This window comes from Sorex araneus, chromosome 9 (genome assembly GCF_027595985.1).
Source record: "Sorex araneus isolate mSorAra2 chromosome 9, mSorAra2.pri, whole genome shotgun sequence".
Taxonomy (NCBI): Eukaryota; Metazoa; Chordata; class Mammalia; order Eulipotyphla; family Soricidae; genus Sorex; species Sorex araneus.
In genome coordinates, this window is record NC_073310.1 from 62,294,841 (window position 1) to 62,320,360 (window position 25,520).

The 25,520-nt window shown below is 50.1% G+C and overlaps 1 protein-coding gene across 1 annotated transcript in view; it reads left to right on the forward strand.

The window, feature by feature from the left end:
* CUBN (cubilin) overlaps window positions 1–25,520 on the forward strand; it is a 271,581-nt gene that overhangs the window by 132,522 nt on the left and 113,539 nt on the right. The window contains exons 29-32 of the mRNA XM_004605343.2: window positions 2–183; window positions 4,600–4,774; window positions 7,292–7,461; window positions 25,289–25,448. Coding sequence (XP_004605400.2) covers window positions 2–183; window positions 4,600–4,774; window positions 7,292–7,461; window positions 25,289–25,448 — 687 coding nt within the window. The remainder of the gene's footprint in view (window position 1; window positions 184–4,599; window positions 4,775–7,291; window positions 7,462–25,288; window positions 25,449–25,520) is intronic.

Below are 25,520 nucleotides of genomic sequence, written 5' to 3' on the forward strand. Positions count from 1 at the left end.
GGTTGTGGTGGCGAGTTGTCGGGACCCCGGGGCTCCTTCAGCAGCCCGGGGTACCCAGCCACGTACCCCCCCAGCAAGGAGTGCCTCTGGCGCCTCCGCACGGAGCCGGGGAGCAGCGTGCAGCTCACCATCCACGACTTCGACGTGGAGTACCACTCCAGCTGCCGCTTCGACGCCCTGGAGGTAGGAGTTCAGACGCTTCCTCCGCTGGCCCGAGTCGGGGATGAAGAACTAGAAGTCGCTCTGCACACCCCCCAGATCATTTCCCACCAGCTCTGTCGCTTTGGGCTGTGTTTCAGCCCTACGGGAATGGAGCTGCCGGACACGTGGGTTAGAAGCCATGGCTTGGGGCACCCCCAAAAGCGCCTGGGGAGAGCAGGGATGGGAGCAGCATGAGGGAACCCTGTGGGCCATGGCGGGTCTCTCCGGCTGGGACCCCCTGCTGCGGGGGATCTGGGTCCGAATTGCTGCTCTCAGGATCACATGGAGGTAGCGTCCCCTCGGGGTGCTTGACACCCACACTTCTGGTCTCAGGAAATAAGTGGGTCCTTGGGTGCTTGGGTGGGGTGAGGGGCTTCACTTTCCTCGTGGAGTGGCTTGGAGGCTCCAGGAGCTGCCCTTGGCAGCTCACTCCTCTGGGGAAGGAAACTTTGGAGCCATCACACACAGCGGGGGGGCCCTTGGGTTCCAGCCCTTACCCCAGGGGCCGGGGAGAAATCTCAGTGGGCTGAGCACAAGCTTTGCATGCAGGAGTGTAGGGAGTCCGGGTTCCCTCCCCGGCACCGTGTGGTTCCCTAGGCACTGCCAGGAGAGGCGCTGAGCACCGAGCTAGAGTAATCCCCGAGCACTGCTAAGGGTCGTTTCCAAATGAACACACACAGCTTTTCTCGCGGCCTCCCTACAGTCTTGGCTCTGTCTCGGAGGGGGCACGGGAGGTGTTTCAGGCTGACTGACACTCGCATAAGGCATGTGGCTGCGGCTTCTCCGGCCAGCATGGGTATTTCTCAGCAGCGCGGCACTCTTCACACTCCGGGGTGGTCCATGCGCCCCACCCTTCAGGCTCCCAGCCCCCCACGCCTGATGGCCGCTCGCTTGGCACAGGGTCAGCGGGGCCATTGTGCTTTGGGCAATGCTGCCCCCGTTACGTGAGGAAGCGGGAACTTGGGCTGTTCTTTGCGAGCTGCCCGGTGGGGTGGGCGTGCAAACAAACCAGGGCGCAGCGAGAACTGTGAGCACAGGCCTCGGCCTCGGGGGGCCCGTTTCTATCAGCACAAGGCGAGTTACCGCGTTCTGTCCGGCTGGGGTCTGCAGCTGACCCCAGATCCGCCTCAGGCACTGCAGGCGGTCCCTGAGCACCACCAGGAGTGACCCTTGAACGCAGAGCCAGGCGGCAGCCCTGAGCACCGCTGATGTGACCCCAAGTCTCCGAAGGAGTACTTCGAGGCCCTAAAATACTGGGGAGAACTTTCATCTCTTGGGGCTGAAATACACGAGGCCTCTCTGACTTCTGGCCGGACCTGCCACGCTTCCGGGCTGATGGGAAGACTCACTGCCACACTCTGTCTCGGTGAAGAACATAGTTTGTTGCACTGGTCTGTGTGTGTGTGTGTGTGTGTGTGTGTGTGTGTGTGTGTGTGTGTTCTCAGGCTCTTCTTTCCCCCTTCTCTCCCCGTTGAGCACTGTGAGGCCGGGCCCTATGTCACCTGTAACAGGCTCAACTTAGTTCCACCAGCTTTGTGCAGGCGCCCATGCTGTTTCCCTCAAAGCTGCACACCCAGAAAAGTGGCCACCGGCACAGGACCGTCGTGGGTTACTCATGGCCCGGGAATGCCTCATCGGGATGGTAAACGGAGCCCACAGAGCAGAAAGAAATGTTCCAAACAGATAAAAAAAAAAAAAAAAAAAAAGGAGGCTTTGAAATCTTTTGTATCCTGAGCAATTGCTAAAAAATGCGTTTTTTTCCCATCTCTGATCATAAGACCTGCTCTTCTCCTCCCCGCAGCCCTGAGCTTAGTCACAGGCCGGGGCCGGACGGGTCCGCACCCTGAAATTCCTTCCATCGTTCTCCCCCTCTCAGAGTCCTGTGCTGGCTGTGGGACTCCTCCGTGGATGCCAGAAGTTTGTTCTTTATTTCTGGTCATGGAAACACCCCGACTCTTCCCCGGCTGCTGGGAAAGGAAGAAAGGAGCCCGGCCTGGCTCGGGGGACCCGTGGGGGGGGGCGTCCCCTGCCTGGCGACACAATCAGAACTGGCACCGGCTCCCTGGGGTCTCGGCTGGCCTGAGTGACCGCCCAGTGTCCAGCGGGACCAGGCCCCGCTGAGTCATGCCCGAGATCTCCAGGGGACCCACCAACCGGGGAAAACACAGTTTTGCTGAAGTGCCAGTTTGCTTTGTTTGCGACTCAGCCCGGGGCTGGCACCTCTCTGCAGAGCCGAGCTGTTTACTGGGCTTTCGGGGGTCAGGGGCCCAGGGCGAGGGAGCAGGCGGGGACCCTGCCCAGAAGCAGCGCGCTGTTCTCTGTGAGTCAGAGCCCAGGGCCACCCACGGGAGCGGTTCCAAGAGCCCCGCCTCAGAGGGTCCCCACCAACGGCCCAGTCCTTCCAGCCCCTCTCGGGAATAGCCGCTCATTCTTCTGGGCCTTTCCCTGGGGCTGGGGAATTAATCGGACAAAGCCTTCATTATTGATTCAGGGCCTCTTGCTCTCACTGCCTGTCCCCGAGGGGATCCTAGTGATCCCCACAGACCAGCCACACACAGCAGCTGCCCTGAGGGCGGGCTGACAGCCCCCCCAAGCTCCTAGCACTGCACAGAGGGGGGGTGGCACCGTGGGAGGGGCCCATCCTGCCTCAGACTGAACTCTGCCTCTCCTGGCTCCGACCCTGAGCTTTCTGTGCGCCCAGGGGAGCACTCACATTTAGTCCTGGAAACTGTCGCCCCAAGAGGGATTTCTTGTCCAGCGTGACGTGGCCCGATGCAGGGGTTTAGTGCAGCTCCCCCCGACTCCTTTTCTCCCCCTCCCTCCGGAACTCTGCCACCCGCCCATATGTTTGTGTGTCTCCCCATAAGCAGGGCCTGGGGGTAACTGAGACCCCCCCAGACCTTCCTACCAGGAGCGAGGAGAGATGTAGGCTGTGGGGTAGAGAAGGGTCGTGCGGGGTCCCAGTCAGATGGGGGAGGTGGAGCTGTACAATCCCTGGACAGAGCCATGACCCGTGTCCTGCTGCTGACGGTCACCCTAGGAAGTGCTGGAGCAGGAAAGTTAGAGGCAGGACTTCTGAGCGGCCCATCCTGGGCCGGGTCCAGGTGACTGGGTGGGTCATCAGTGATAGGTGTGACAAGAACAGCAAGTTGCATTCATCCCCGACTCTACATGTGAGTGATCATTGTATATGTTGTTGTCATTATTGGTTTGGGGACCTCGCCCGGCAGTGCTCAGGGCTGACTCCTGGCTCTGCGCTCTGGGGTCACTCCTGGTGGGGCCCAGAGGGCCATATGGGGTGCTGGGAATCAAACCGAGGAGGCTGCATGCAAGGCAAGTGCCCTGCTGGCTGTACTATCACTCCAGCCCTTGTAAATGTTGAATGAAAATCATTGTCCCCAGAAGTAATGTGACTGGTGTATTAGAAGCTCCTTAGGAAACTACACATGAAGCTCGAGCCGTTTTGGAGATAGCCAGGTCAAGTTCACATGTGTAAATTAACGGGGAGGGGGCCCTCCCTCGTAGCTCCTCGGGTGTCAGTCTGTTTCTTGGCCAGGTTTCTGCAAGGGCGCAGAGAAGGTGTCTGGGGTCCCCCCCATCTCCCATGCTTATTGGCAGCAGGTATTTCTGCTTCCTCCCAATCATGGACATGGCATCAAATGCCTATTTTTTTTTATAACATATTCCTATACAAAGTGGAAGATCCTAAAAAATATCACTGGGAAATAAATAGTGACAATGAACTCAATTTCACAAACAAAATAGATGTCCCCAATACTCTGCTGCTGAGCTGAAAAGGAAAGGGTTCAGACTTGAAGCTATTGTCTGCAGTACCTCTGCCCAGGAAAGCGAATCGAGAAATAGAAAAATCCCCTAAAAGCCTGAAGATGAGAGAGAGAGGAGAGGGAGAGGGACAGGGAGAGAGAGAGAGGAGAGAGAGAGGAGAGGGGAGAGAGGGAGAGGGAGAGGGAGAGAGAGGAGAGAGAGGGGGAGGGAGAGAGAAGAAGAGAGAGAGTTAAAGAAAGAGGGAGAGAGAAGAAGGGAGGGAGAGGGAGAGAGAAAGAAGAGAGGGAGAGAGAGGGAGAGGGAGGGAGTGAGAGGGAGAGAAAGGGAGAGAGAGAGATGGGGACTGTTTTGGAATCACCCCGTAGCTCTGGAGTCGATTCCCCTCTCTGAATATAGGGACGAACAAGGACTTCGTGGGGCCTGAGCCCCAGTGCTCTAGGGCAAGGGAGCGCCTCCAAATATCCCATCTGTTTCCACTTCCCCCCACCCGGGACGGCTGAGATTTCTTCCATCTGCACTGCCCCAAGGCTCCCAGGGCTGGGGACACGGGGTGGGGGGTCTTGGCATTCCCTCCAGGTAGCTCAAAGGGGGTCTCTTTCCTGCCCCTGGCAGGTCTACGGTGGCCCTGATCTCCGTGCTCCCAGGATAGCCCAGCTGTGCACCCGGAGGCCGCCAGAGTCGCCCATGCAGGTGTCCAGCACGGGAAATGAGCTAACCATCCGATTCAGGACGGACAGCAGCATCCACGGGAGAGGCTTCAATGCCTCGTGGCAAGCGGTCCCTGGCGGTGAGTGGAAGCGACGCTGGGTTTCCTGCCGTGAGAGCTGTGGGCAGGGGCGGGAACTTGGGCAGCTCCTCCCGGGCGCTTTGTGGCTTGCGAAGCTGCGGTTGCAGGAGTGTCCCGAGCAGTTTGGCAGTTCCCCACCCCACCTCGGCGTCCCCACGCTTGTGGGAGCACGGAAGGCCTGCAGGCCCTCGGGGAGGGCAGGGGCTGGCTGAGAGGGCGCCCGGGCCGCGAGCCTCGGATGGGCGTCAGCAAAGCGCTGAGTGAGTTGGTGCTCGAGCAAACGTTACAGCTGTCACTGTCCAACTCAGGAATTCCAGGTGACGTCTGTGGAAGAGCGTGTCTCCTTGAGCGGTTTCCTGACGCCGAGTGTTTAAGGAATCATTATTGTTTAAAGAATCACCGTGGACACACTTACAACGCTTCCATGTTTGAGTTTCAGTCGTACAACGATCAAACACCCCTCCTTCCACCAGTGCACATTCTCCACCACCCGTGTCCCCAGTATCTGCCCCATGTCCCCAGTATCTGCGCCTCCATCCACCCCTCCCCTGAGTCATCTTTTTGGAGTGATTCCTAAGGTCATTCGGCAGCTGTCGCCTCCACAGCGGCTGGGAAGGGGCTTCACGTGCAGAGGCTTCCTAAGTGCCAGGTTCCTTCCTAAGCGGTGGGCAAGAGTGATCTCTTTGTTCTCACGACCCTTGGTGAGAGCAGTCTATCCCACACCCTCGTCAGCCCCAGTGAAGATGAGGGACGGTAGTGACCTACGGGAGGTTACTTATGAGGTCACAGAGCTTAGGGCTGTCAGTGATGAGGTCACAGAGCTGGAATGTGCCATGGAGACTTGCCCCTGGGCCCCTTGGTGGCACTCTCTCAGGTCTGAGGAGAGAGAAAGAATCAATGTAAGGAAATAAAGGAATAGAGTTAAAGTTATTTTAGTGATATGAAGGTAGTTTTTACATAACCCTAAGCTGTACCTGAATTTTTCAGAAAAGAATATCACGTCTTTTCATTATTGGGTCATATCATCGTAAATCCAAGGAATAATGGGATATATGTTTATATGTTATATATGTTATACGTATATATGTATATATCTTATATATAAGTATATGTTATACTTTTTTGTACTAGTGCTAGCTCCCATGTCTCATGAATGGAAATCATGCACTTTGCCCTTGAATCACATCCCTGGTCTTACATATATATATTCAATTTGGGGATCATCCCTGGGGTCTCACACAGACAAGGCAACTGCTCTCCTAATGAGCTACATTGCAGTTCCTGAAATGACAGATTACAGGGCTAGATGCAGATAGGTATTGGAAATGTCACTGTATCACTGTCATCCAGTTGTTCATTGATTTGCTCGAGCGGGTGCCAGTAACATCTCCATTCCTCCTAGCCTTGACATTTTAGCAGCCTCTCTTTACTTGTCCTTCCCAATGGTGCCACATTGGAGGCTCTTTCAGGTTCAGGGGAATTAGGTCCATCATTGTTACTGTTTTTGGCATATCGAATACGCCACAGGGAGCTTGTGAGGCTCTGCCGTGTGGGCAGGATACACTCAGTAGCTTGCCGAGAGGGAGAACTAGATAGTCACGGCCGTGTGCTTCTAGGAGCTTTGTCTTTTAGTCTCTGGATCTTGGCTGTTGATGGGATTACATGGCGCCAGGGCAGTTTGTGGGTGTGACTGCCTAGCTACTGGAAAACGGGGGCTCTGGGTGGAGGAAGCCCAGTCCCGATCCAATCAAGTTTGGAGATCTCAGCCCCGGGTCCCGCACACCTTGGTTCCTCTGCCGGATCCTTCATGCATGAGGCTTGTCGGAGCATGTGGAGAGGGGTCTTGAGCATGGTTGTGTCTGGGTTCCAGAGGCTGAAGACCTCCGGAACCTAGACCTCCTTGGAAATGTCATATGATTAAAAATGAATAACTATTAACATCCAGAATATTAAATATTTATTTATTTAGACCTTTGGGGGCACATCTGTCAATGTTCAGGGGTTACTCCTGGTTCTGCACTTAGAAATCACTTCTGGTGGTGCTTGGGACCATATGGGATGTCTGGGATAGAACCCGGATCAGCTGGGTACAAAGTAAATACCCAGCCCACTGTACTATTGCTTTGCCCCTATTACATTTTTAAAGGCAGGTGTTATTTGTAAAGGTATGCCATGTCAAAATTCTGAGATGGGTATGACTTATTTTTACAGTATGTGGTGTTCTCTGAGTAGAAGGGAGAGATGTCTGATGGATTTGTGAAAACATGATTGCGTTGGCACTTAATTTTCAGCATTTAAAAGATGTTCTCAGAGTAGTTTTTTAAGTGTTTTCTTAGTCATTCTTCATTTTGTTGGGTGTGCGAATGAATGGCCGATTCTCTATCTCTCAGAATGTATTTAGCATATTCACACAAAACTAGTGGTCAAAGTATCATGTTATTTTCTGTACCAGAGTCTAGAGTGAAGGTCATATATTATGGATTCATCTCATAATTATATTGGTTTTCTTACCTACAGGTTGTGGTGGGATTTTCCGAGCTCCCAGGGGAGAGATTCACTCTCCAAATTACCCCAGACCATACCGGAGTAATACGGACTGTTCTTGGGTCATTCAAGTAGAAAGAAAACATCGTATTCTCTTAAATATCACTGACCTCGACCTTGAACCTCAGGACTCTTGTATTATGGTAAGTGGCATTTATATCAAGTCTGGTCTTCATCTCAACATCACTGTGTGCACATAGTTTGTAATCATATTGGTTATGGGTGTTTCTGCTGTCATATAATAAGGAATAAATTAAAAATTAAAGACCTTTTAACCCAAAATCAAATTGGGAGGTAGGTAATTTTAGGGTTTGGTTACATGATAAGCTTAGCTTTTTCTCTACGGTTCTTAATGGACTGGATTTTCATTTTGAATTTGTTGCCTCAGGGTCAAAAAATAGCTGCAGTGGCTTGGTAGATTGCATCTGAGTTCAAATCTGGAGAAAGGATTATGTTCAGTTGTTTCTATTGTATATTTTCTTATAAGTAATGAAGCACAAATTTCACAGAAGTCCTTTTATATAGCTTTGAGCAGAACTGGCTGCAAAGAGAGATTAAGAAAGTGTAGTATAATGGATTTACAAGAGCTAGTTTAAATTTAATTGTTATTAAACCTCTGGATATTTCCCAAGACTTTTTGGAAATCAGTATATCTTGATCTGCTGCTTCAACAAATTGGGGTCAGTACAGAATTGACTGGAAGATTGGGCTGGAAAAGAACAGATAAAGCTATTAGTTAGAACACAAAAAATTCTATTGTTCCTAAACAACTTTAAGACATCCTATTAAAAATTAATGCTTTATGCTTAATGTAAGGGGGATTGAGGCTGTATTTTAAAGTTTCTTGACTTTTAATTTTTTTTATGTTTTCATAAAAGGCCTTCCATCTTTCATTTTTATTTAGAGACATTTCATTCCAATATAAACCAGATCCTTGCGGCCAACAGACCTTTCTATTTTTGTTTCCCGAGAGCTTCTTTCACAGACTCCAGTTGGCTTGTTTTCAGATTTAACTCAAGACAACTCAAAAGTTGTTCCATGTATCTCAAAGTGTCCACTCTAATGGCACAGTTTAAAGTATCATTTTACAAGATTAAATCATTCATCTGCTTAGACCATCAGTTGATTTATGACTGTAATAATATTCGAAATGACTCCAGTCTAAATTGGCAAAGCACGGTGCAGACTTTTAAGGTGAGAGCATCTTTCCCAAATGGGATCCTGCCCACCTTTTTGATAGTTGTCTAATTAAAAATTCTTGGATAAGAATTCTACGCTCAAATGTGCCAAACAGCTCACAAGGTAGCATGACATTCTGAAGTTCGTTTGGGAGCGAGGAGCGGGATTGTGTTCAGACTGTTCTGCCCGAGACCCTTTGCGGACACTGGGTTTGCAGTTCTGGGATTCTTGTGGGCAAAGAGAAGCAAAGTTTGAGGTCAGGGAGCTGAATAAGATGAATATTCTGACGTACCATCTCCTTTCCAAATTCATGAGAATACCAGGCTTCCAGAAGCTCTGTGTGTCTAACACTGAGTCCCTAGGTGTTTTCTCTCCCCAGCCCAGGCCATGATATGTTCCAGGCCAGGAACATTCGATTGCTTCTAAAACATCTAGGCACTGGAGAGTTGATCATCAAAAATCTTCTTCAAGGGAGAAAAAAATCACCCTAGACCTGATTTCCGTCAGTTGTTTCTCAGGTGAAATACTGTGAAGAGTAATAAGGTGCACCAGGAGACAGTGTAACACACATGGTCAGGGATCTTAGGACTGACTGCAGGAGACCCAGAGAATGGAAGTGAACATCGGGATATCCCAGACAAAGCCATGATGACTTCTAAGGTTATAGGGATAAAAGTCACACCTTCAGCAAGCCCTGAAAACTAGAGTGAGTAATGGTGCAAAAATGAAAACAAGTAGACAAAAAACAAATAAAAAGGGAACTAGATATGTAGTGGACGTTAAGATGTAGTGGAATATTTTTTATGTTGTTTTTTGTTGATTTTTGTGTACTGTTGGGGATAGTCGTCAGGAAAATGCGGGGTTTTGTGTGGAGACTCTCCACACAAGAGAGTCTGTGTGGAGCAATAGCGCAGAGAAGCAGAAGGAGGGAAAGGAAATATGCAAAGGGCATAACTGTGTCATTGAAAGCCCCCAAGTAAAAGTGAGAGATCAGTGGGAAAGAAGCAAAATCCGAAGAGAAAGAGATAGTGACATAAGTTTCCCCCAAATGGGTGAAACAGCATAAAGTTACAAAAATATGAGTCCTGAGAAAGCTAAACAGCCCGGCAGGATGAATAGAAAAGACATATTTCTCTACAAATACACACCTGGGGAACACACAGAGATGTGCCCGTCAGTGGGGGCGTGGGCAGGGAGCGATCAGGGTTGGGCTTCACTCTGGGTCTTTCTGAGAAGTGCAGCCTTGGGTGGTCTTTCCGTGGCATTGTGCCAAGCCACGGAGTGGAACTGCACCAACCTAAGAGACCAGAAACGTCCACACACACCGCTCACTGCTCTGGGCAGCAAGCCTCGGGGTGCATGCGCAAAGTCACAGAGCCGTGCAGGACCCCAGTAGGAAGACAGGGCTGAATGCTGGCCTTTAAATTTTGAGCCAGCTCCAGGCTGGGGAGGCAGCTCGGTGGCCAGCAGGATGTGCTACAGGGTCTGAGTTCTAGTCCCAGCACCGGCTCGCCCCAGCACTCAGTTGTACCCTGGGTCCTGCTAACACCCTGCACCCAAACAACACCTCATTGCGGGTGAACTCGGAACCACTTTTCAGCCCAGCCCATGAGAGACCCTGGGCCTTGGGAACTCTCCTGCCCACCCCAAACCCGGGGACTGGAAGGCAGCACAGTGGGCAGGCGCTTGCCTCGAATGTGCCCATCCAGGCATGACCGTGGCACGACATGGGCCCCAAGCGTAACTAGAGGGCCCCTCCCAGGAGCGTGGGGCAGCCTGTTATCCCTGACGTGACACCACAGCCTCAGGCCTGGGCAACACACCTCTAGCCGGCTGGTCTGAGAATTGCTGCTGGGGGCCCTGGGCGTCCCCGGCACTACTTGGGAGGCCCCCGCCCCGCCCCCCCCCACTCAGCTCTGCAGTGGGTGGAGCATGGCTGAGCCCAGATGGGGTCATTTTCGAGGTGTGTGGTCTGGAAAACGTCCTTCTCTCCGCTTTGGTTTCCTTTCCGGTGAACTCGGGTGGGGAAGTGCCAGACTTCGGGATCCACTTGTGGTCAGGCATGCGGCCTGTGTGTTCCGAGGAAGTTCCGGACGGGTGCTAGCCACGGTCCTAACGAGGCCAGCGGCGCGTGAGCGGGGCGTTGTGAGTCCAGGTCAGGCGCTTCCATCTGTGCTTCTGGACCACTGAGTCTTGGGTTCAGGAAGAGCCTGTTTGTGAGGTTTTCTCAGGCCACAGGACTCAGCATGTGTGCTCCAAAGGCACAAGTCTTCGAGAGGGATGGTAGCAAATGAGACTCCTGGGGACTGGAATCCAGGAAAGAGTTCCTGCTAGCACAGGTGTATGCAGGAGAACTTCACCCTAGAAATGTGGGGGTGAGGCGGGGTGAGGTGGCTGAGGGGAGGAGGGAACAGCTAGAAGGGAGCACTGTGCTCAGAGTGTGGCTGTGTGGGGGCAAATCCGGGGACCCACATTGGACAGACTGCCCAGTGCCTGAAGGAGCTGACGTTGACCTTGGAATCAGGCTGCCAGACTTCCCTCACCCTCCTGACCCCCTTCCAGCTGGGAAATGCTCCACGGGCGGGAGGTGCCTGAAACATCTCAGATTCATTAGCTGTCGATTACGGATTCAGTTTTGGCCGTGGGACACTCAGAAGCCATTTATGGGTGTGACATTTGTGGCAAACCCCACACTCAGTTCCGAGACTCCCCTCGGGGTCGTGACACAGGATGAGGCTCTCGAGGATGTGGGGGTGAATGAAAGCTTTCCATAAAGCAGCAGCATAAGATGCTTAAACTCTTTTCCACTAACGGCAGGCAGTGGTGTGAGGACTGGGTTGGCAACGTGAAAGAAAGAGGGTCCGAGGGCGGGTGCAAAGCTTTGGGCAAATCTTGGGCGGTTGCTCTGGGCATTGGGGTACCTTGTGGTTGGTTGGTTAGTTGTGTAGGAGTCTTTTTCGTTTTTGTTTTTGTTTTGCTTTGTAGGTCACACCCGGCGATGCACAGGGGTTACTCCTGGCTCATGCACTCAGGAATTACTCCTGGTGGTGCTCGGGGGGACCATATGGGATGCTGGGAATCGAACCTGGGCCTGCTGCATGCAAGGCCAATGCCCTACCCACTGTACTATTGCCCCAGCCCCTGTATAGGAGTCTTTTGACGAGAGAACAGGATCAGAGAAGCTCCTCAGGAAACAGAATCACTGAAGGGGCAGATGGGGACCAGAGGACAGAGGAGCAGGGACGGTCCTTCGTGAGCTGGAGAGACCGTGAGAGAAGGGAGGAAGATGTTGAGTGAAGCGCCACCTCCGGGGCAGGCTGGCATGTCTTGGTCCTTCTCCGAATTGCCAATGCCTGGGGGCACGGTCTCATGGCTGAGGCGCCTGTGGGTGAGGCGAGATCAATGGAAGTTGATTAGGATCATTTTTACCAACGGGGAAGCTTAAGCACGTTGAGGGGACACGGTGCTGGGGAAGCGAAAGGCAGCGGAGTAAGAGGCGATGGGGGCGCCAACGAAGCCAGGGCGTCAGGCCCCTGGACAAGCCATATTGAGTCTACGGATTCTCGGGGGCGAGAAGTTAGAGTGCACGGTCCCTGTAGCTCTTTTCTGTCTCAAACTTCACATAAATCCTATCCCAGCCAAACCATCTTGGTGGCTCCAGCTTAGAGATCACCTTGCCGTGGGGACTAAGGACCGTGAGGGGCCGCTGGGCTTCATCCGGGCCAACATGGGCCTCATGGGGCTGCCGCTTGGAGCTGGCACAGGTCTGCAGATGCACAGGACCAGGCGGCAGCACCCAGGAAACCCAGAAAGCTTGGCACTGAGTTCTAGTTGGCTGTTCTGGGGTTCCTGGAGGCAGGCAGTGGGGGCCCAGAACCGCGTCCTTACAGCCCATGGACGCGGGGGGGTGAGACAGTGCCTCTGAACTGCGTCTGTGGCATAAGGCCATACGGCCTGTCACTCGGCGTCAGTCATGTGACAAGCAGAGGAACCGCCAGCTGCCGAGGAGGCTGCGTTTGTGTGCCTTTGAACAGCGCCCAGTGCGTCGGTTCTACGGAGGGAAGTCGGGCCTCGCGGGCCCAGCCAGCAGGACCGAGAACTGGAGTGGAAATAGGCGTCTCAGTGGGCATTTGGGTTAATAGTCACCACGCAGCAGCTATCAGGACCCGAGAGAGGGGCTTCGAGAGGGTGGGATGAAGCGACTGAGGAAGAGGGGCCACAGCAGGGCTACGGCCCAACCACACTGAAACGCGAGTGAACCTGAAGCAAGGGCGAGTGTTTCAGGGTATCCCCCGGCGCTCAGGACCCTAGCCCCCACGGCCCTCCCGCCACCCCTGAGCGTCCCCCCAGAGACCCTCCAGTGCTGTTGCATGTGTCGGCAGCTGCTGGACACTGCAGGGTCCCAACTGGCCACATCCTCAGATGCTCACATCGGACCTGCCGGCTGAGCATCGCCAGGGGTGACTGGATTCCCTGAGCACTTGGGAGCCCCCAAACACCCACACACCCCAGATTAAGAGTATTTGGGGGAAAGATACAGTTACGGTTTACCAGGCCAGGACATCTGGGGAACAGGCAGAGAAAATACAACTTGGGTTACTTGTTTCCAAGACAGTGTTTCTGGGCCTGCTACCCCCTTCCTCTCTCTCGGAACCCCGACACCTGGGCAATGCAGGCCTGAGCGGCTGTGGTGGGCGGGAAGAGAGCGAGGTGGGAGGTATGTGTTACGGCCGGTTCTGGGTTTCCAGGTCGCAGGGAGACCAGCTCCACATGAAAGACTGCAAAAGCAAAGGAAACTTTGTTGCTCACTCGAGCTAGGGTCCAAGCCTCGTCCCAGGCAGTGGGGTCTTGACAAGCACCTGCCCTAAGTTCCAGGGAACATTATGTGGCAGATGGTCACATAGGCAACGTTGGCAGTTTTCTCAAGAATTGCAACGAAGCAGTCACAAGTCTGTGAGCCAGTTGGTCATGCCCACCTGCCGTGCCCAGAGATACTTATCACAGGACTGGCGGGAGGCCGCTAGGGGATTTCCAGCCTCGGCCAAGGACAGTCGCAGGGAATTATCTGGGGGGAAACAGAAACTTAGGCTGCTGCTTGTTTTGCTGAAGTGTGGCCTGTCATGGCACATGTGAGGGTCTTTCTCGGCCTCCCATGAGGAAGCAGGCGTCCAGCCCTCAGCCAGGGACCCCCTCGGCTCTGCAGGCCAGGCACACCGTGTCACGGCCCTCCGGAGCTGACCTCACTGGCCTGGGAGACGGGAGAAAGCTCTTCTCTCGGGCTGTGACGCTCGGAAGCTAAAGGCAGAAAAGTAGCCAGTAAGAACACGCAGAATTCTCAAGGCTGAGCAGGAATACTCAGCTCCCCTCCCCCCACAGTCCCCAGGGGCCTCTGGGTCCCAAGACACACACCTGCCTGACACAAAGCGTCACACACACACACACACACACACACACACACACACACACGTCGGGCTGAAGAAAAGTGTGAATCCTTTCCCTCGTCTCTGTGCCGGGTCGGGTCAGGGCTGAGGGCGAACCTGCACACCACGGGACATGGGAGCCCGTGCTGTGCCCGGCACCCCCACCCCCACCCACCCCGCCCCCACCTCCCAGCTGCTACACCACCAACCTCACTGCACTCAGGGCGAGAGAACGTGGCTCTCCTGGGAGAGGACTCTGTCTAGGATTCCGCAGTGCTCTAATGAGAAAAGGGGGAAACAGGAGGAATTAGTTCACTTTAAAAAAGTGTTTATTATTGTGTCATCGTGAGATACACAGTTACAAAGTTGTTCATGATTGGGTTTTAGGCATGCAATGATCCAACACCCGTCCCTCCACCAGTGCACACTTCCACCACCAATGGCCCAGTTTCCCTCCCGCCAGCACATCTCCCCAGCCTGCCTCTATGGCAGGCACACTCTCTCCCCCCCGCTTCTCTCCTCTCTCTCTCCCCCCCCTCTCTCCCTCCTCCTCTCTCTCCTCTCTTCTCCCCTCTCTCTCCTCTCTCTCTATCCTCTCCTCTCTCTCTCTCTCCTCTCTCCTTCTCCTCTCCTCTCTCTCTCCTCTCCTCTCTCTCTCTCTCTCTCCTCTCTCTCTCCTTTTGGACATTATGGTTTGCAATACAGTCACTGAGAGGTTATCATGCTTGTTCCTTTATCTACTTTCAGCACGCAGTTCTTATCCACAGTGATCATTTCCAAGAAGGACAGACATAGAAAGATTGCACTCATTTGTGGAATATAGAAAAACATAATTTGAGACTAATACCCAAGAGCAGTAGGAACAAAGGCCAGGAAGATTAGTTTGTGGTTTACTTATTTTTTTAAAAAAAATTTTGTTGAAATGGACCTGGTACCAACGGGTGCGAGACGGAAAGCTCAGTTTATACCCAGGTTTGAACTAATTCGGTAATAGATTTGCACTTCCTGCCCCTTGGCTTCCCAGTGGCTGGGGTAATTAACCTGCCGCTCTGCAGTGACACATTGTGGGTGCTTGTTGCTAAAGCGGGGTTGGGACCCCCTTAGCTGTGCGCGTGGTCAGGGTGCAAATGTTCCCATTATGTTTCCCTCCACGAAGCCTGAGTATTCCAGTGACCTCCAAGTGACAGTTTAATTGCTTCATTAAAGAGTTTCTCTCCTGATCCTCAAAATCACGTGACTCTATCAGCTTTATTGATCCTCAAGAAAGGCGGGTTGTAGCTCAGTGTGTGTGTGTGTGTGTGTGTGTGTGTGTGTGTGTGTGTGTGTGTGTGCTGGGGGCTTGGGGGGAGAGGGTGAAGTCATGCTTCAGCACCAGGCAGCCCTGGGACTCTGACCTCTGATTCCAGCTTCCTCTTCGCTCAGCACAATGGAATGTCTCTGCCTTGTGAGAATCAGCACAAAGCAGATAAAAGCCAGCAGCCCCCAGCCGGAGCCTGCCTCTCATCGGGAGAATAAACACACCAGGGCTCACAGACCCAGGACAATAAAAGGGCAAGTGATGAGTAACTGTTTTCTTTCTGAGGCTTCCTGCATGGAGGGAGGAGAAAGCAAGCAGAGTCTAATCTGAGCGAGGAAGCCGCCCCCCCCTCCGCTCCCAGGCCTTCCTATCTGGGCTGCAAGGACAATGGGCCCGGCAGGACTGGGGCACACTCCAAGCTCAGCATCAAGGTTCTGTGTTATTTTTTAAAGACACTTCCCGTGATGTGTTTCCTTTGAAAACATTGAGCATTTCCAAAACAGACCAGAGAGGCCGAAAGAACCCAGCGCTTCCAGGGCAAAATGGAAACAACTCTTTAAATATGTGTTGGCTTTGCAAACACATCTCTGACATCGGCCTCTCCCATCTTCGCTTTGTCACGACGAAAAAGTTTGGGCTCTAGTTCCCACCAGAGGACTACCTTGAGAGTTTGCCTCCCGTGACCTGCGTGACCATGTTGCACTCCCGTGCCAAGCAAACCACCAGCAGCCACGTCAATATTTCGCTTCTCGTAAGCAGAGCACGAGGGAATCCGGGTCGCAGATTTCCATCTGTGTTGTGTTTGCTGCTGTTTACCCTTCAGCTCACAAGCTCCACAAGTGCTTGTTTCTGTGGAAATGAAAGGGGGTTCTTGGATTTCTTTTCTTAGCAACAATTCCAGACATCTTTGAGTCACCCCAACGGATCTGCAGTTCAGAGCCGCCTGTCGCGAGCTCCAGGGTTGAACAGCGGACCAGAAAGGGCAGAGTTCTGACCTGAGGAACGGGCTGATGATGACGGTGTTTCGTTTCGAGGAGAGGAGCTGGCAGAGATCTCTGGCGGAGGCAGCTGATGCTTCCTCCCTCCCCAGCCCCAGAAAACCTGCTCTCATGACTCATGTGTTCATTTCCTTCCTCACTTGCCTTTATGGCTGCCGCAGTCTGGGTGCTTTCCTCAGGGATCCCCCTTCCTGTCGCTAGACGCTTAGTCTGTCCTGGAACAGCCCAACTTCCAGAACGGGAATTCTAGCAGCATCTACCGTGTTTGACTTCCCAGCTGGGCAGGGTTGACACGCTCTCCACACTCTCCCTGGAGACAGTCCTCTGGGGTCAGAGATGCCCTCCCAGCTCTGCCCTCTGTAGAGGCTCCTTTCCCACCTTTCCTCCCCCACAGTAAGCTTCCCGGCAGGCCATATTGCGGGAGAGCATATGTTTCCCCAGCGGGAGTTAAAAATAAAGAGGAAGAAGTTGGTGGAGAGCCAGCTCCGACGGGGGGCAAGGTGGGAGCAGAGACCGCGGGAGACCAGACAGTGGGGAAGGGGTTAGCGCGGCAAAGGCCCTGGCAGGAGTTTACACTGATGCCCAGAATAGAAGCAAGTGGAGGGAACGGCTCTAAAGCTGAGCTTTGTGGCTCAGGCCTGGACACGGAGCCCTTTGTCACACTGCCTGCTGATTTGGCCGTGCTAGAAATCCCAGGCATGTGGGTCGGAATGTCGGACAGGTGCCAACCATCTACACCCACGGGAGGCTCCCAGAGAGACGCTCTAAATGCCGCCGAGGCTGCGTTATTGCAGGTCCGGAGAAGGGAGCGGGGACTGCCGTTCTGTTTCCCGAGCTCCCTGGGTTCCCTTCTGGGGACTCGGGGCCATGTCACTCCGCTTCTCTCCGTGGTCTCTTCTCCACGAGTGAAGTGTGGCTTGTTCTCTCAGATGGGATTTGGTAATGGCTACTTAGATGTCCTACCTCTGTTTGGCCAACTGCAAAATGGGATTGTAAGAAGGATGAAAACTTGTAAATGTGGCTCAAAAGTCATTTATTTAGTAGAGTGTGTGGCACAGATCAGTGTAAATTGTTTCTCCTGATTTCTTATTACCACGACCACTACTTCTTTTACTTCTAATCAGATCTTAAAGAGATTAAGATATCTTTTTTAAAAATCGTGAACCAGATGGGGTTTGGAGCGATAGCACATCGGGTAGGGTGCTTGCCTTGCACACGGCCAACCCGGGTTTGATTCCCAGCATCCCATATGGTTCCCTGAGCACCTCCAGGAATAATTCCTGAGTGCAAAGCCAGGAATAACCCCTGAGCATTGCCGGGTGTCACCCAAAAAGCCAAGAAACAAATTGTGAACCTTAGGTACACAGTACTAAATTCATAACCCTCAGATTTTTCTTTTTTAAAATATATATATTTTTAAATGTCCCTCTCAGCTTATTTCTAAATGTCACTCTTTGTTCACCAAGGATCTCCGTCTCTTGGAATATTTTGGTTGGTTTTGGCATTAGAGAGTTGGGGGGCCCCACCCTCACCAATGTTTGGAAGTTGTACCTGTCACAGTGCTCGGGGGAACAGGCCCTGCTTGGGAGTAAACCTGGGGTGGGGTGGGGGGAGGGTGGTGTGTGCTTGAGCACTTTGAGCCATCTCCCTGCCCTTCAAATAAATTTAGAAACAAATTTATTTTATAATTTTTTTTACAGATTCTTCAATAATATAGCCACCTCAGTAAATTTCACTTACTACGTGTTTTGTTTTGATATCTTGAATTTACAAGAGAATTCAGGAAGGGAAAAAAGTAATCTTGCACCTCCCCCCTGCCCCCCATCTTTATAGATGCTTATTATGTGCCTGTACCGCTCAGTTCAGAAGGGAAGGTGCGATGCTGCCGGGCTCTGGAGATTGTAATAGAGTCATGTGCTTTTCAGCCGAAGGCGGTTCTTCTGTCTCTGGTATATGATCACGTGAACCCCTACACTGAGCTGTTTCTCTTCTCCCTGAGCTCGATGAGACTTCGTATAAGGAGGAGAGGAGGCATGCGTGGGAATAGACCGCCCAGGTCTCGGAGGGACTCTATTCCATGTTCTAGAAATGAGCATGCAAGCATGACTGGGGAAGCTAATGCTCGCTTTCCCCGTCCCGTGCTTCGGGCCGTGCGTGGCGACTATTTCAGGAGGCCGGTCATGAGTTGTTCAGTCAGGGAGGAGTCGGGGGCTGTGGCCTCTTCTGCTCGCTCTGCGCTTGGATGAGGCCCTTGTTCTCGGATCTCAAGAGTAGCCCCGTGCTGCGGCCGTGCTTATTTTAGAGCAGGGCGTTAGGAATGCCCGGGGACCCCAGCTCGCCGGCCTTGGGTGTCGGGGGGTGTGCTGTGACAGAAGACAGACTCACACCCTCGTGGTTTGGATTCTGGGTGGAATCGGGAGAAGTCAGGCCATCGGAATGCTAGACTCGGGGCAGATGAGGTCCCACATCAGGACCCCCACGAGGTGGATCCTTGGGTGGGTGACAAAGGGATCCAAGTGAGGAAGGATGAGTCGTAAGGACCAGCTGGGTCTGGGGTGAGAGGGAGAAATTTGAGATGGCTGAGTGGTTGAGTCTCATAACTTTTCTTGAGATGGGAAAGGGAGATGAAGGAGGAACGAAGGGAAGGGGAAAGAACTTCAGTTTGGGACCAGGGGAATGGGACATAGAAGCCATCGTGACAGGATGCAGTTGGATGCTTGAGCCTGGAGCCGGGCAAAAGGTCTGAAGTACAGTTGCAAAATTGGAACTGCTCACAAATGTCTTGGAGATCTTAAAGCAGAAGCTGTATGCATTTTACTGGATGCATTTCTGTCCAGCAGCAAAATGCCAGATTAATTGGCATAAATGGCTGTTTATTAATTTATTAATATCTGCAATATTGTTATACCAACAGCCTGTTTCTCTGCCCTCCCTATGTGATCACCCATATGTCACTGTAAAAACACTATATTATACGTATATGTGTCATGTAAAATTAGAGATGCACCACACATTTAAGAAATGCAGAAAAGAACTAAGAAGTTAATGTAATACTTACTACCATAGTCACAATTTACCTTTTACTTCTCCTTAAGCATCTACCTGCAAGCTCACAATACACTACACATGGACATAGTATTCGTTCAATACTGCACTTCCTTTTGCATTCTGCCTTTTTTAAAAAACATCGCTTTATTTAATAGCATTTCATTCAAAAATACTTAATTTATATAAGAAATTCTATGGGCTAAGTGGAATTCAGTTAAACATTGGTTTATCATTGACCGTTTATAGTACTTCTTTTTTATTAAAATAATGCAATGAAGAGCAACTCTCTTTGTAAGCTTCAGTAGGCATTTTCTATTTCCTTTCTCTAGGGGAGGAGTAGGGAGCCTTTTTTGTGCCAAGGACCATTGGGTCTATATGACATCACTTGTGGACCACACCAGTGCTGCCACAAAGAAGCCGTGCAACATGCCCAAGCTCTGCAGCATGAGTAGACCACAGGGTTTCATATGATCCGGGGGGCAGACATTCCCCACTCCTGATATAGGTCATTTTAAATAGAAAACTCCGTCTTGCAATATTTTATTTCTGTAGAAAAGCATGCAGAAAATATAAAATATACTGCCTATAAGATATTTATAATTAGTCAGCCATCCTACTATCCAGACTTACTGAATAATACTGCTTTCCCATAAGGTTCCTCCCTCCCTACAAAGAAATGGCTTGCTAAAGAGACAATCACGTTCCAAATGTGGCCTTTGCTGATCAGATTTCCACCCTTGGGTCAAGAGAAACCTTCTGAGAATTTGAGCTTTGAAATGCCATGCCTTTTTTTTTTTTTATGTTTTTCTATTCTGTGTACACTCACGTATACTATATCATGTTTTCATGTTTTAAAGGTTTCTATAATAAATATCACACAAGAAATCTTTAACTTTCGCTTTTTAGAACTCAGTCTGCTTTTAACACTTAACATTCTCTGCATTGTACTGCATTCAGATCTAAGACATTCTTTTAGCCCCCATAAACATTCCATTTTATGAACCTACCACGAGTCATTTACCCATTCCTCGATTAATGCACATTGCTCTCAGTATTTTGCTACTGCAACCCTTTTCGAATGAACATTCTAATAAGATTTCTGTATGCGGCCATGCAAGAATTTCTCGAGGGCAAACATCTAGAAATGCAAGGGGTAGCTTTTACATTTTCTCTATGCTGCCAAATTCCTCAAAGAAATGTTTGATGAGAATTTCTATAAAGGATCAGGAATAACTTACCTTCATGGTGATAGTATATAATGTCTATAAAAGTTTCTAATATATTGAAGGCAAGGGGGAGGAAGGATCTCTTCCCGTCTTTAAGATGAGAGAAAGAGAGAGAAATGAAAAAGTGCATCCCTTGTTCTCTGGTCACGGGCGAGATAGGCCACCGTTTGGCGTTTGGCTGTACTTTCTGTTTTAGGAGCAAGGTTTGGGGCCATGCCAAACTCCGGGGGGTGGACTAGCTCCAGAGCATGACTCACTGGGTCCGGGTCAGAGGTCACGTACCACCCACCATCCTGCTGTCCCCAATCTCCACAGACTCTGTCTCCTCTCCAACCTGCTGACTCATCCAGAGTGTTAGAGAAATCTCCATCCTGGGACTTCTTTTTCGGCTTCACCTCCAGTTTTCTTCATTTCTCACTTAGTAGAGAATCTAGTAAATCCTCTGGACAGCAGGATCTAGCCTAGGTGCTCATTGATTTTTGTTGATTTAGTTCTAGTGAACTGGATGAGCAAAATGTGTGGGTCCTTTCTGTTTGACGGGACACTAAAGGGAGGAAAGAGACTTGTCTAGAGTCAGAGAAAATCTCATCCTCCCCCCATTGTAGTCATCCTCGGAGAACCCATCAGCATGTTCGGCTCTGAGAGATCATTTTTTAATCTCACCAAAAATAATTTTGCTTTAAATAGTGTAGATGATGAAATCATACTTATTTGCGTCGTCAGTAGAGGTATATAAATGGAAAACGCCTTTGCTGGGCTCCTTTCGTCCTCAAACAGCCAGACCAGCCGTGAACAGAGGGTCCACACAGAGCAGAAACAGATTTGCGGCTCTTCCCTAAACGAGTTCCTCTCCCAGGTCACTTTATGTCACTTCGGATTCCAATGACCTTTGAAAAATAATCAACCCAAATCTTCTCAAATGTCACAGCATGAGAGACTCAAGCCTGTACTTTATATCCTCTCTAACGTCTAGCTGGAAGGGCGTTGAGGGCACGGGGTGGGGTGGGGGCTGTCTCCACGGTGCCCCACTGTACCCTGTGTTCCAAATTCTCTGGTTTCTCTACTCCCTCTCCTTGAGTTTCCCATCAAACAGAAAGGACACACACATTTTGCTCATCCAGTTCACTAGAACTAAATCAACAAAAATTGATGAGTACTTAGGATAGATCCTGCCGTCCAGAGGACGTGGTAGATTCTGTACTCAGTGACACTGGAAGAGAGTCACGTTGTTGGTAAAGAAACTGGCTGTGTGCAGTCCTATTCTTGCATGACTCGGGACTCCCTCAGGGTGCTCACAAAAGGCAAGCATGGCCCTGGAAGGATCCTGGAGTCTAGGGATATGGCTTGGATTCAAGTGTTCTCCATTGCTTTATTTTGTTTATTTATTTTTATTGAATCACTGTGAGCTACAGTTACAAAGCATCTGTATTCTATTCACTGTAGCACTGTCACTGTCATCCCATTACTCATTGATTTCTCGAGTGGGCACCAGTAGCGTCTACGTTGTGAGACTTGTTGTTACTGTTTTTGGCATATCGAGGACTGGAGCGATAGCACAGCGAGTAGGGTGTTTGCCTTGCACGTGGCCACCCCGGGCTCGATTCCTCTGCCCCTCTCGGAGAGCCTGGCAAGCTACCGAGAGTATCTTGCCCATACGGCAGAGCCTGAATTCTTTTACTTAAAAATTTTTCTTTTATTGAATTACTATGGGTCACAAAGTGGCAAAGATCTTTGTGACAGAGTTCCAGGCGTGTTCCAACAGCACCTGCTTCACCAGCGTCTGCGTCCCTCCACCAACACCCGCCCCGGTGGCCTGCCTCTGTGGCCGCACCTTTCCCACCCCCAGCATCCCCCCGCCGCCCCCCGACTTCACCCAGCGCCAAGCTTCCCACTCAAGACCAGTTATCCTGCTCTTCGTTTCTATGGCCCTTGGGCATTTGCTTCTCCCCCTACGAGGGTTCTTCGTACCCCACGTACGAGAGATCACCCTGAGTCTGTTCCTCTCCCTCGGACTCACTTCACTCCATATGACACACCCCAGATCCGTTCTTGAAAAATAAACAAGATCAAGAAGGCTCTGGCTTGCTTTCTGGACCAGCAGGACTGAAACCCTGCCTGCAGTGCACAGCCAATCCCCCGTTCCTGGGCCCACTCCATCTTTCTGTTGTCCAGACTAGAGGGATTCTAGCATTTTCTTAGTCCTGGGAGTCCCTCAACCTGAGTTCTCTGTCTCAGAGGCCTGCTTGGGAACTTCGGATCTGACATAGATCAGAACATCAATTTCCAGGCCTAGGGAGCAGGGTCAGGTGGTGGAACTCAAACTCAGGACCTTGTACATGCTAGGCATGAGCTTGACTGTTTGGTCCACACCCTGGGTCAAGGTTAGGAGTTTTGAGTGTGTGTCAGTGTCTTGGAATTTTAAGGAACCCTAGGTCATTTGCGAGGAGACCAGGGAACAGTCTCCTCTGTGTAATTAGAGTCTTGTGCTCCCAGATTTGTCTCTGTTTACAGAACTTCTCTTGTCAGAAAAAAGTGCAGTTATTTTGTTCTTTTTAGATTCAGTTTCAAAATTTGATTTTGCTAGTGTCATCGAGAAATGAGATGTAGAATTGTATTTGTTTTTATATGTTTCTCTGACTTTCACCACTTAGTAATAGATCAGAAAATCAATTTTCAGGTAGACTTCAGAATTCTCATATCTCTAAGAGATATGAATGCTGTATGTATAGTCAATAGAAATACAATTTGTTAGCTCTGTCTTGGGAATGAATAGAAGAAAGAGAAAATGTCTGTTGATAATTTTCATAATTTTCCCAGGTTTCTCACATTTTCTTGCTTGAAGTGCTTCGCATAACTTTTTTAAATTAAAACTTAGATTGATTTGATATTACAAGTTTCAAGTACGCTTTCAAATAGAAGAATTACTATTCCAAATGTTTAAAAAGTCTATTGCCTTTTTGATCAACTACAGTCTTATATTTTCAGAAAGTGACAATTAGATACACATAATTTAGTACCAATCACACAGAGTTAGAAGAGAAGCAATGTCCTGACATAGAGAATTTGGAGAGAGAAGATTAAATTTCTGCTCTGCTAATCACTGCCTAGAGTAGACTCTTTTTCTTTTACTTTTCATTTGATGATTACATTTTAAATGTATATATCAAGTAAATAGAATTATAAAACTGACTTTGGCGCCACATTTAAAGATGGATGAAACACTAAGCTATAGTTTTCTGTGTCAACATTTAGTTTCTAATATAGTATAAATCCTTAGTTTGAACACTGTTTTTATTGTTGTTGTTATTGTTGTTTTGGATTTTGAGTCACACCCAGCAGTGCTCAGGGCTGATTCCTGACTCTGCACTCAGAGATCACTCCCTGCAGGCTCAGGGAACCATCCAAGCCAAATGAAAGGATTAAAAATCCTGTTGATATGTGATCCGTGTGAAGTATAAATTAAACTGTGAATAGCTTCCCAATCAGACGTACGCACTCAACAGAACACAGGTTACAATCAGCATCAGCACTAGGTGCTTTAAGTAATTTGTGTGACGCTTTCTTCTATTAAATTGATAAACTTTCTAGTTTTCCCCCTACACCTTCCGATAACACATAAACGACAATTTAGAATGAACCAGCCACCGTTTAGCTCCCCATTTTACTCCCATGCTAGTGGTTGACTGCTTGATGCATTGATCAAGCTCCATTGATCGTTTGCACTGGACAAAGGAAGTTTTCATTTGAGCTCTAGAATCTCATTTGCTGCTTCAGCATGACTATGGCTTCTCAAGAAACAAGTGACTTGGCCTGATGTCTTAGGTCCTCTGTCATCAATTGTTCTCATCTTAAAAACAGAGGGATCAAAAAAAAGAAAAAAAAACCACACACACAATAAAAAACAGAAAGATCTTGGGAGGAGAAAATGGGATAAAATATGTGAAGGACTGAATCCAGTTCCTGGCACATAATAAGCATTTGATGAATGGTTGCTATTTTTATTCCCCAAAGAAAAGGAACTCATTTTCCCCTGATCTACACAGAAGAGCACGGGGAAAATAATCATACAAGACAAAGTGCCAAGAAAATGAGCAAGTTTCACTTTCAGCAGTCAAGGTGGTTATTTTAAGTACATGAAAATTTGAGTGAGTTTGGGTCATGTAAGTTATGTTCCAGTGGTATGTATGGAGGGTCATACAGATACTGGGCATGGCAAAGACACAGTGCCTTATATCTGTGTCTACATGAGTGTGTATCTAACTTCTGCACCGTGTGTATAATTTGTATGTATGTTTTAAAGACTTACCTTATAATGCTGTATGTATTTCAAGAATACTTCCTTGGATTGCATATTATTAATCAATGAGCTATACCTACAAAGAGCACAAAGTTCCAGCATACGTGGAGTGTCTGGAAGTGAATGGCTGGCCATCACTCTTTTTCACCTATTGTTTTCATCAATACTTTCTTGTGCCAAATGGGTCGAGCATGGGTGGTGGTACAGCCCCATGTGCTTGCACTGGTATCAGGACGGTAAGAAGGACTTTGGATAAAGTGATGTTGGTAAAACAACCAGAGATCTAAGGGCCATTCTGACATAGACACAGCTACTGACCCCCCTCGACTCCCTCTCTCCAGATAACTGGAGAATCAGACTTTCCTGTCCATCTATTCGTGGAAAAAAGTTCCAGGAATGTCAAATGAGTCACGTGCTCCTTGGTCCCCTGAGTGAAGAGACACGGCCTCACAGATGTGAACCTGGAGGGGCTGAGCCGCCATCTCCCCCTTGTCTTTCTCTGTAGGCCTATGACGGTTTGAGCTCTGCAACCACCCGTCTTGTCGGTGTGTGTGGAAGACAGCCAGTGACCAACCCTATCTTCTCCACTGGAGACAGCCTCTTTGTGAGATTTCAGTCTGGCCCTTCCGGAGAGAGCCGGGGCTTCCGTGCTCACTTCAGGCAAGGCAAGTACTCGGGGTCGGGGGGCTATCCCCAAGGCAGGGCTTGCTGTTTCTTGGGGTCCTTCTAGAGTCGTC